The sequence below is a fragment of the Rhynchophorus ferrugineus genome, unplaced genomic scaffold (assembly GCF_030347505.1).
Source record: "Rhynchophorus ferrugineus isolate W39M unplaced genomic scaffold, kcgeb_rfMv2 rfM11, whole genome shotgun sequence".
NCBI classification, from domain to species: Eukaryota; Metazoa; Arthropoda; class Insecta; order Coleoptera; family Curculionidae; genus Rhynchophorus; species Rhynchophorus ferrugineus.
This window is the reverse complement of record NW_027472590.1, coordinates 26,824,962-26,837,897: the sequence shown is the minus strand read 5'-3', so window position 1 is coordinate 26,837,897 and position 12,936 is coordinate 26,824,962. Positions and strand designations below refer to the sequence as shown.

The window sequence follows — 12,936 nt, the reverse complement described above, 5'->3', positions numbered from 1 at the left end:
ACGTATCTGGTTTATCGCCGATCAGAATGCGATCTTTTGCTTCGAAAATGATATTTTTAGATGTACATTTACGCGGTGGAATTCCTTCGATCCTGGCGATTTTGTTTGTTTTAGTTTTCGCATCGTACGTCTGTGAACTTACCTTTAATTATTTGATATTTAATTTATTCTTTAAACTATTTAACGGGTCAATTGAAAAGTCCCCGGCCTACCATAGTAAAATACATTTTTTTTTTGCAAAATTAGTTTTTTTTATTCAGCCTAATTCTCTTCAAGGGTGATGATACACTGATTATAGCGCGACCCTCCAACTTTTCGATACCATTTTTGTAGTACGATTTGTCCTTTGCTTCAAAATGGGTCTCAGTTTTGGCGATCATCTCTTCATTCGACGAAAATTTCTTCTCAGCGAATACTATTTTGAGATTCAAGAACAGGAAATAATTGCCGGGGCCAGATCTGGAGAATACGGTGGATGAGGAAACAATTCGAAGCCCAATTCATGGATTTTTGCCATCGTTTTCACTGAATTGTGACACGGCGCATTGTCTTGGTGAAGCAGCACTTTCTTTTTCTTCAAATGCGGCAGTTTTTCGGCGATTTCGTCCTTCAAACGGTCCAATAATGTTATGTAATGTCGCTGTTGATGGTCCTTCCCTTTTCAAGGTAGTCAATGAAAATTATTCCTTGCGCATCCCAAAATACAGACGCTATAACCTTGCCAGCCGACTGTCGCGTTTTCCCACGCTTTAGACCGGGTTCATCGTGTGCACTCGGATGACTGTCGATTGGACTTCGGAGTGATATGATGGAGCCATGTTTCATCCATTGTCACATATCGACGCAAAAACTCGGGATTATTACGCTTGATCATCAACTTGTCCTTCAAGGTCAAAAGTGAGCTCGCGCGGCACCCACTTTGCACACAGCTTTCTCATACACAAATATTCATGAATGTTTGAATGAATGAATATTTCATTCAATTTCAATTTACAGTCATTCAAAATCATTTTGTGGATTTTTAAAATTTTTTGATGTTTGCGTCGGTAACAACCTCTTTTAAGGGTAGGTCCACTGGGTTGGACGCCCACTGCGTTCACCGTCTTCACTGCGTGCTCATTTCACCACGTCTAAACTTAGCATACCAATCCTTGATGGTTGATTTTGGAACCGGAAACTCGGCATCAAGGCAAGTTTTTGGTTCAACTGTATTTCTCCATTCAAAAAGCAATATTTTATCAACACGAGAAATTCCTTTTTATCCATTTTTTTCACAATAATAAAAGTTGCTTCGCTCAAAATGCTATAATTCACAAACTGATCCGACAGCTGTCAAATTTATACAGGCATCTTTTGAGGATTAGGGCTAAGTAAAAAACATATGGATTTAATTCTAGTAGCGCCATCTATGTGTCAGGCCGGGGACTTTTCAATAGACGTTGGCGTGTACATATACGTGTTTTTATATTTGTAGCTGTTTAGGGTTGGGTATTTTGATCGCTATATTTTGATAATCGATATATTATTTCAAGTATATGCAGCTTATAAAATATATCATATACAGGGGATGGACACAATAATATAAACCTCTAATATATACACAATATTTATTTATTAACAATGTGTTAATCTATAATTTGCTTTTAAAATAGCTGCAATTCTTCGCAGAGTAGATTCGTAATGTCTGAATAATTTTCAAAGAAATTATTGCACTAAAACATCCGTCAATGACTTCAGTGGTGTTGGAGATGGAAATCTACTTTTCACAACGGACGGTTCAGTTATCTTGAAGTGTGACGATTGAACTGGTCAGGGAAGATGTTTGACGATATTCTGATTTCTGATTTGTCTGATATTTTCTAGACCAACGTCGCTAATATATTTATAATCACTACATAGTATAAAACAAAGTCGCCTTTTCTGTCCCTATACCCTATTAATGTCCCTACCTTAAATACTGTGTGCAATTAATATAGATCAATATGGTTCCTTACAGCATGTAAATTAAACAAATATTTTCGGAGATATTACAAATTTAAAATTTGCGTTTAAAAATGTGTAATGTAATAAAAATTGTATGAATTTAGATATTCCAAAGATAGCAGGAAATCTTCATAGTAAGTATAGGGGAAGAGGAATTGTTTTACTCCAAATTTAATGCGTGCAGGCCAAGGGCAGTAATGAATGAACCAACAATACTGGATCGATTTTAATCATGTTTTCATTGAGTGACATAGGCATATATATTTTATGCCCGTGCAAAGTCGGAGCGGGCCGCTATGTTTTTATATAAAACGTTCATATTTTTTCTGTAGTGTATTTAATTTAGTATCAGCATTGCACCCGTGCGAAGCCGGGGCGGGTCGCTAGTTTTTTATAAATAACGATATAAGGATATATTAATCTCGACCTATGTTATATACCGATCCAATTTCCTTAGGTAAATACGATACGTTTATGCTGAGTATGTTATTGCTGAGCTCACATAAGTATACGTGTTTATTATGTTTATCATAACTATGAACTTCAGTAAAATATTTTAAATGTTATTGTAATTATTTGTGATATTAGAATAACGTGTTTATAGGCGATGAATGAATAGTATATAATAATGCTAATAAGTTTTTGCGGTCATATGTAGATTGCATCAATATAAATTAATCTGCCAGCTTGGTTAGCACAGTGGTAATGGCGACAGGACGGTTCACCCACTGTTGCGATAGTCGCGGGTTCGAATCCTGCTGAGCCATAGTCACTGTAGTAAATGTATATTTGTGTTTGTCAAAATGATTTCAGTCACTCCAGTGACCAGGCTAGCTAAGACCGGGTGTCTTCTGGGACGGTCTTTAAATTGGTGACTGGCCAGTCCGTAGGCTTAATACCAAGGACCGTGGTTCGGAGCCCACGTTAAACAGTAGGTCTAGTCTAAATAACCCCTGGTTTATAATAAGGAGACTTTAAACTATAACGAAATTAATCTGTACAAGTTTTATTTTAAACTGAATTTTTACAAGGAAAAGCTAATGTAATTTTTGTTATTTTTTAAAAATGTATTTGATATTATTTGAAAATATTTGATGAAATGTAAATGTAATGGGAGCAAATAAAGGGTAATTGATGATTGAAAAAATATATTAGGTAAAGGAATAAAATTATAAACTATAAATAGTATCCTCATTTCTTCTAGTTACAGTTCTTGCTCTCTGATCAGAATGAAAGGTATACGTAAGTTGGGTTCTTTTTAAAGAATAATTAGTATATATCTAATAAAGGTCCATGAAATAAAAATGTTTATAAAAAATATGGTTTAATTACATTTTTTTTCGTATTCGTATTTCTCAATGCAGAATTACTAATAACTGTGACAATTAAGCAAATGAATGTCTCTCCTCAAACTTCCATCGCTAGAATCAATTTATTCCAACATTTTTCACGGCGCGTGATCTAGGTCTACGGCTGAAGAGAGTCCCATATCGATTCGTGGCTCCGTTTTCGCGACCAACGGAACGGTACGGCGCCAGGTTGCGATCTTTGACCTTCCTTCCGGGGTAACGTTGAAGGTTCTTCGAGAGAGAACCATTCGAACCGTTCGCATACCACGGAATGACGACCGTAGAGGCCGAAGCAAGAAGCGCAAAAACGCACATATATCGTAATCATTGCTGTATCGTTGTTATTGTATTTATGCGATCGACGAATAACGTATAGTACTAAAAGAATTTGTTTGCTTTGTGCTAAGATGACGACAATTATTAATATAATGGATATTTTGAGATCATTCGTTATCCTTTATCTTTTGTTAGATATGTGAATATAGAAACAATGATGACACCACCGGTTACGTCAGCCTTATGTTTTGTACTTTTTTTTCGATATGTTTTTTTTGCGTCATTGAATATAACCATGAGTTGATTGTGGTGGTATGTAAGGTTACAGTTGACGTATAAATTAATTTTGAGCGTTTTCACTGTGAAAAGATCGAACTTTTTTGTGGCCAGAATCGTTCTTTGTCGACTAGATGAACTTCTTCTTACGAAAAAGCTTTGATATAGATATGGTGACGGCATGGAAACAATATTGTATTGTGAATGTTAAAAATGTTAAGATTAGGTATCTCTAACAACTTATTTAGGACAAACATTATTTCAACTAAAGAATAAGGATAGAGAGGAAGTAATTTCCGTTTTTTCTAATAAATGATTTTTTCGTGAGAAAACAATGAATTAATAGAAAAAGAAAACAATTTTGAACAACTTACATAAGACTGGATACCAAAGGAAGCGCAATACAATCAGTTGATGCTACAGGCGTTCATTTAATTGTCAAAGAATAATGAATAGTTCCAGAAGTATCGATTCTGACGATTTTGTATAGGTGACTATTTTGATCAGTTTAAAAACTCTTTGTATGTACTAAAATACCAATATTACGAAGCTTTTGTTTAGTGACACCACATTGTCACATTTCAATGAATATAGAAACATTTGTCATAATTTATACATTCCCCATAGTTGCTAACACTTTTATTTGAATGATTTCCCTGAATGAGTCCCTCTGGTAGTCATAATCTAGCTATATTAAACTCCCATAAAGTTTGTTCATGCCCTTATACCATCCTTTAAGACGACCAGTACAAACAGATTGAATAGTTAGATGGTTGGTGATATATCGATATTTTTGGCCGATCTATCGATATTAAAAAAAAAATTAAAGATATTTTTTAAACATTATAAAAATTCTTTTAATTATTTTTAATAAAACCTTTAAAATTGATACTTATATTTTAATGGTTTAGTGGATTTTAGTATTTCATTTGAAATGTTTATTAAAAATATCGATATTTCTCCTAGTTATTGCAAAAAATAGTTCAATTTTTTTTTCTCCTATATATTAATATTTTTCTTGGCGATCGATACCTAGGTTATGTTCTGAATCAAATAAGAAATGTTGTAAAATATGTTGATGTATGAAGATGTATACTATACTTTTTATGTTCAATAAGTTCACGCAACACAACGTTACAAAAGTTTTTTTTTATTATATTGATTAAAATCTTTTCTCACCAAATGATGCTTTGGGATATGAAAAGAGGGAACACAACTGGAGAATAAGCTGGATGTTCAAACGTTCAAACGGCTTGTTTAATTCTTATGGGAAAAACTCTTTAGAAACATAATGATGCTGCTTCGCCATATCCGATTTATCCGTTTTGGTTCGAACGATTGGTAATTTTGATATCAATGAATTGCAGGACCTTTCAAAGAACTTTCAGACAAATTAATAGTTGATCAATCAACTATTCCCAGGCGCATACCGTGACAAGGACCCATAAGGAAGGAAAATAGCCATCATACGAACTGACCAAGCGCAAAAATTCATGGATTAAATCTAGCAAAGCCATAGACACCAAAGCGAATTATTCATGACTATAAAGTCTTACTGTGCATTTGGTGTGTTCAACAAGGTGTAGTGTACTACGGGCTGTCGTCAAATGAACAAATGGTACAACATATTGTTGCAACAGCTACCAGCAATAGCGAGTACCAGACGAAAATCGTCCGTTTGCATGACAATGCTCGGTCACGCATGACAAATGATGTGAAGGATATACTGTTGCGGCTCGAAGGAACTCTGCCATACCCTTTGAACCACCATCCATTTGTTTATATATTTATATCGATGCGGCATGTCTAGGTTGCCAAACTAAACATTGAAGAAGCGTAAAAATGGATCAATGATTGGATCGCTGCATCGTTCTTTCGACATGGTATCAATCAGTTATCATAAAAATGTAGAGCATTTTGATTAAGATAAGGGCCTAACAGGCTAGGATTATTGCATTCGCCGCTTTTTCAGTTAGTTTAGTCTTTAAAAGAAAGTTATTAAAATTTCAGTTGAGTTTAATTGTAAGCTTGTCAGTTATTGTGATAAGAATGACACTACTTTTGTTATTTTCAAAACAATGGATCAAAAACAATTTTGTATTCTAATTTTACACTGCTTCTTGATGGTAAAAAAATACCGTTCAAGCGAAGCAATGGCTTGAAGTGTTATAAGCACTTCGCTCCATCAGAAGTAACAATAACGTTGGTCTGCTGATTTGAAACGTGGTCGTAGAGACACCGATGATGCAGAACGCAGCGGACGTCCAAATGAAGTGATAACACCAGAGAAAACATAAAAAAAATCCGCAAAAACGTTTTGAATGATGCATGAAGATTGCATGTACATTTGACTATGAGAAAACCTGCGTTGCGTTTGCTCACTGTTGACCTAAAAACCTGCACCTGCAAAAGATAAACCGTTCTACAAAAGTGGTGTTGAAATGTGAAATGATTATGTGGCTCTTGATGGAGATTACGTTGATGAATAAAGCCAATCTTTAACAAAAAACATACGTGTTTTTTTATTACGGCCGGGACTTTTCAGCCCATGTATTCTATTATACCAATTTTTTTAAAACAAATGCCTAATTAAAGTGAAAGAATTAACGTATTATGAATCTTATGCAAACTATGACCATATGAAACCTCCAAAATCTTTTAATTTTCATCAAGCGTGTCGTGTTAATTTTACTATATACGTCAAACCAAACGAGTTTTGCGTCATATCGCGGACACATCAACACGTTAAATATTGTCGCGAACGCGAAAGGTTCACCAGCCGTAGGCCACAAACTACTTTCATAGTCGCACACTGCAGACTGACCAGCAGGTGCGAACAAACGTTGTTGGTGTTGTCGTTGGTTTTTTTTTTTGGGTAGATGAATTTTCTCAGTAATTATCGGACCCCGTAATCACACTTTACTCGTTTCTGCCTGTCGCCCGTGTAAATTACACTTTGAACGACAACTAATTGGGTATAATCGCTCATTTACATAAGCTGACATTTGAAGCGGTCATCGTCATCGACGCCACGGCTTTACGCGCATTTTGGGGGAAGGAGCGGGTTGTGTTGGTGCTGTCGATGGTGGATTGTGCGTTTCACGCCGATAGGATCGGCGAAACTTTCTCTCTAACGCTTTCTTGCACGCACGCCAATTGATAACCGGCACCATCTAGTGGATGCGTGTCGAAACGTTCATTGACAAATGTGGTTATATATGATCTGTCTTCAGGGGTGTGCAACTGCAATGGTAAGTAGTGGGGCAAAGCTTCGCTTAGTCCAATCATTGGCGGCGCTGACAACGTCAATTTGATTGGTTAGTTTAAAATAGTTATGTAGAAACCTGTAAGGAAAATATTTTGCTTTGATTGGTCTGCCATTTCGCCTCATTATTTTGTGACGTCACATTTATTGGCCAATAGTATTTAAATAAAAATCAAATTTAAATTTTAAAATTAATTTATTAAAATAAAATCCTATACAAATATACATAAGTGTAAATAATATAAATATATATAAACAAAATGCAAAAAAAAACAATTATGAACTCTATTCTAGGCAATATTAAAATATCTATAATTCTTCTATAACGCCTTCCCATATATGTTTAGTGCCATCAATTTTATGGGATCTATTAGAGTTCTAACTTATCTTCATATATTAAAGGTAAACTTTAAATCCTTCCCTGTTAATAACTTAAAATTTGGTCTTGAAAATCATTATGGATTGGACAGTTGAAACACTAAAAATGTATGTGTTTTTAAAAGATATTTAGATTTTAGAGTATTTAATCTGTGGAACTACTTAATATAGAATATAGACAAATATTGTATGTTGTCTCTTTTTCAGAAGTTTTGTTAAATAGCCTGAAATAAGACTAAACTACAATATTAGACTCTTGTTTTCCTCAGAGCAAAATTCTCTGGAACTGAAAATATAGACTCAACTATTGATTTAACAACCTCAAGTGGTACTAGATCTCCCATTAAAAAAGAATATAAGTTATCTAACATGTACATCTTATTCACAATTTTCTCCGGGAGAATAATGTGAAAAAATTGAAGTGATGAGCCCTTTTAAAAATTTCTCGAACATACTAGGGGAAGGATACTGTTTCTACCTCCATGACCTCTAATAGATCCAACAAAATTCTTTAAGCAATCCTGGTTAAGATTTGTTAAACAAATGTAGTTATTTGTAAATTTAGACAAAATAGATTTCTTTAAGGTAATAAATCCCCTAAAAGTAGCAATTAAATTTTTAATTGATGGCACCACAACAAATATTTTCTTAACAAGCCAATCAAATTTAAATATATAATTCTTCTACTATAAAATGATTGAACACTGATTGTTCTAAAAAGTTAAAGTATTGCAAATATTTTAGGGATATTTTACAATTAAAAGTAGTATTTATTACTACTAATTATCCAGTTATATTAATTATTACCTTCTTGTAAGACTTCTTTATGTAGAGACATCACACAACATACGAACAACTTGGTAGATTAATTGAATTTTATTACTAACATCTTCATGAGGTTTTGATTTTCTGTAAACAAACAATATATAAACAGACATGTAGTAGATAGATAATTTTATATGTACCTGATTAAAACCAATGATGGATATGCCTTTACCCTGTGGCGACCGCCACGACCTTTTAGGCCACCACCAATTCACCATCAACAACTACAAAGGTTGGCAACGCCGGTGGATTGGTACCATGCAGTTCTGGAGTATAAAAGGCCATCACGACGACGTCTCGCTCTCTTTTCTTATCACCGTCCCCCTGTAACAGTACCACTTCCACAGCGCTACCGTACTTCCTTCACCTTAACCTAATATCCTGTCAATTCTCCCATCGACCACATGTATCAATCGCAAGTTAAAATAAACAACTTTGATTCAAGCAGTGTTTTTAGTTCCCGTGCAAATTCCTTCCAAAAATAGTAGTGAGTGTTCTGATAGATAACCGCAGCGGCAGCCACACGTTTCGACCGACCGACCGACCCGACGAACATTCCTACAATTGGTGACCCCGACGTGATCAAAGTGCCTAACAGGTAAATCAACTCAACATAAGCCACTCGACAGGTGCTTGACACGTGCATGGAAGGATAGCACGAGGAACGGAACTCATCAACATCACGTGGTCGACGACATCCCACGAGACTAGCCTGATGGACGAAAACCACAGAAGCCCATCATGTATACCAGCAACACATGAGCACCCTCGCATCACGAAACGGGACACGTAACACATTTACAGGTACCCTCAAACAAAGCTAAACGCCTCAAGACGAACGACGTCCTGCTACAGCTCCGATGGCAGCTGATCCCGTAAAACTCCTCGCTCAGGTTGGGATCCCCATCTCATCAGCAGTCCCCGGGCGTTTGTTTGCGTGATTGCGGGTGCATTCCGGAACTTGCACCACATATAGGTACGTTCCACGGCTGTTCCACTAGGAGGGGAGTTATGTGGCGACCGCCACGACCTTTTAGGCCACCACCAATTCACCATCAACAACTACAAAGGTTGGCAACGCCGGTGGATTGGTACCATGCAGTTCTGGAGTATAAAAGGCCATCACGACGACGTCTCGCTCTCTTTTCTTATCACCGTCCCCCTGTAACAGTACCACTTCCACAGGGCTACCGTACTTCCTTCACCTTAACCTAATATCCTGTCAATCCTCCCATCGACCACATGTATCAATCGCAAGTTGAAATAAACAACTTTGATTCAACCAGTGTTTTTAGTTCCCGTGCAAATTCCTTCCAAAAATAGTAGTGAGTGTTCTGATAGATAACCGCAGCGGCAGCCACACGTTTCGACCGACCGACCGACCCGACGAACATTCCTACAACCCTAATACCTGTTCGTGAAGGAAGGATAATTCTAAATTTTTCACTAAAATGTCCATAACAAACACCATGACGTTGATATATTTGCATTGTGGTTTATCCAGGTAACTTACTACTATTTACTTGATCAACCCATTTTTGGAAAGGAGCGAGATCATTCTTTGGGAAACGATGTCTAATTTCCGTAGTAGAATTTTACCCCGGTACACTACATCTTTTATTACACTGACGCATTGTCATCAATTTTTATATTATTACTCCATAATAATGTAAAACAGAAAATATGCACAACGTAAAACGAAGGTTTCTTGATCTAAACAAAAACCATAACCTACAAACAACAAACATAAAAATGGACGCCCATAGAAAATGCTGATTTCACACAATTTGATCGACCAATCACATTTCATGTTAGTGGCGGCACCAGGAATTTAAACTAGCCAATCACAATTTGCGATCGCAGCGCTACAGTTGATTGAACTAAACAAAACATTTCCCCAAGGTCGCCTATACCGTGAAATTTCTATTTTTTTTATGATACTACTACAAATAAAATTCGTTATCAATCCCAATACGCATCGCTTTCGCCATTTCTCTTTGTTACAATGTGATTTACAAAATAATACAATGAAAATGTCATTCATTTTATTTATCTGATGTTCTTTTTTTTTTCAGATACACAAAACCACAAACATTTGCGGATTGTATAGGGAATGAATTGCCTGTAGGATGGGAGGAGGCATTCGATGCGCAAATTGGACCATATTATATCAACCATCTAACACGTAAGCATTTTTATCATTTGCCTAGTTTTCTTTAGTGAGTCAATTCATAATTATTAATGCATTATTTACTAGTCGTTGTCGACTAACCCACGATTTATTTTATTATGATCAATTGGAACTGAGTATTTATCTAGAAGGACCCATTGACCTTTGTTTAAGTTCTACAGTAAAATGACATTTTGTATAAAAGGAGACAACTATACAAATATTAATCGACAGCAGGTTGTTGGGTTGTATTCATATTTACAATGAATTCTTCTCTATACCACTTTAGGGTAAATGATGTGGCTCGGCGGATGGAGGTAAAACGAAATGAAACAGTGGTGTTTACATTATGTGACCATTATTTATTGGCTATATAAAAAAATGTGAAAAATACAATTAGATAAAACGGATGGCAACGGTGTTACCTGGAGACGAGGCTTGGACAGTCGATGGTGGCACGTCTAAACCAAACGATGGTTGAGCACTGAATGAATGGAAATACCCTTCAATAACATCCCAGATAAACGTCTCGGGGTTGCCAGCTATTCGTTATCGGGTTCTAGTTGGCGCTGCTGGCACCCCCCCATTGTTCAACATCTGGGATTATATTTCTGGGTATTTTGTAGATTTTATTCCATGATGTAAAATTCGACATGCCTCAAGGTTGCTACACCACCTATGAGGTAGAGTTCTATGCGCGTTTTTTCTTCATTTTGAGATATTCTATGTAGGCATAATCCACCTTTTGCAAGTTTTCTTTAATTATCCTGTGTGGTATTTAATTCTAAAATAATGAGGTAATATATTGCGCTTTTGGTAAGTCAATTGAAAAGTCCCCGGCCTAGCACATATATGGCGCTACTAGCGCTAACCCTCAGAAGATGCGTATATAAATTTGACAGCTGTCGGACCATTAGTTTCTGAATTATAGAATTTTGAGTGAAGCAACTTTTGTTATTGTGAAAAAATGGATAAGAAGGAATTTCGCGTGTTGATAAGATATTGCTTTTTTAAAGGAAAAAATACAGTTGAAGCAAAAACTTGGTTCGATACGGACTTTCTGGACACTGTCCCAGGAAAATCAACCATCAAGGATTGGTATGCTAAGTTTAGACGTGATGAAATGAGCACCGAAGACGGTGAACGCAGTGGACGCCCCAAAGAGGTTGTTCCCGATTCCCAAAATGATGTTGAATGACCGTAAATTGAAATTGAATGAAATAGCAGACACTCTAAAGATATCAACTGAACGTGTACATCATATCATTCACGAGTATTTGGGTATGAAAAAGTTCTGTGCAAAATGGGTGCCACGCGAGCTCACTTTTGATCAAAAACAACGACGGGTTGATGATTTTGATGATTCGGAGCGGTGTTTGAAAATGATCAAGCGTAATAAACCCGAGTTTTTGCGTCGATATGTAACAATGAAGGAAACGTGGCTCCATCATTTCACACAAAAGTCCAATCGACAGTCAGTCAATCAGTGGACTGCATACGATGAACCCGCTCCAAAACATGGGAAAACGCAACAGTCGGCTGGTAAGGTTATGGCGTCTGTATTTTGGGATAGGCATGAAATAATTTTCATTGACTATCTTGAAAAAGGAAGGACCATCGACCATCTCCAAGTTCTTAACTATTTCGATTGGATATTTTTGATCGATTGATTTCAAATCTATATATAGATTGCCTCTGGTCTATTCTGTTACCTATACTATTCTATTTAATTGGTTCTTCTACTACTCCCTGTGCTATATTTTTCTTGTAATATTCCTATTCCTCTTAGAACACTTGCCACATAATCTACAAAAAAATTGCTGGGGTGAGTTTGGACTCACAATACCGGTTAAGAGTTAAATTTTTAATGGTAATTAATTAATGGACTACCTGTATCAAATATCGGCGACGCTAGCAGCAGACAAGCATCTAAAATATTTACCCACACAATTAGTTACTGTTAATCGGATTTAGATGTCGATGTTTATAAATAAAAAAGCGACATTCCTTATGTAAGAATTAATGACATGACTGATCCGAATGAATACGTTCGAAATGGCGGCGGCGCATATTTTTACACGTGGGAAAAAAGGAAAGATCAAATTGCGAATAAATAATTCATAATCAAAATAATTATGCTGTCGGCGTCGAGAAGAACGGATATCGTGCCTTGTCACACTATTTAGTTTGCCACGCCGTAGTCTGGTAATTCTTGAGACCATTAATAAGTTGGAATTCACTTTAAATTCCATTTCCTCCTGACGAAACAGCTCCCCAGTATGAGTGGAATATTATGGTTTGACGTGTTTATACAGTATTTTATATCTCCGTAGTTTTATATTAGGTAATTAAAAAGATGTTACAAATATTAATGTCGATATTTACCGCAAACTGTGCGCTTGTTTGTTTGTTTT

At 36.1% G+C, this 12,936-nt stretch overlaps 1 protein-coding gene across 1 annotated transcript in view; it reads left to right on the top strand.

Annotated features, from left to right (window-relative positions):
* kibra (WW and C2 domain containing protein kibra) overlaps positions 1 to 12,936 on the top strand; it is a 66,445-nt gene that overhangs the window by 29,125 nt on the left and 24,384 nt on the right. Inside the window, exon 2 of the mRNA XM_076417845.1 lies at positions 10,428 to 10,537. Within this exon, the coding sequence (XP_076273960.1) occupies positions 10,428 to 10,537 (110 nt within the window). The remainder of the gene's footprint in view (positions 1 to 10,427; positions 10,538 to 12,936) is intronic.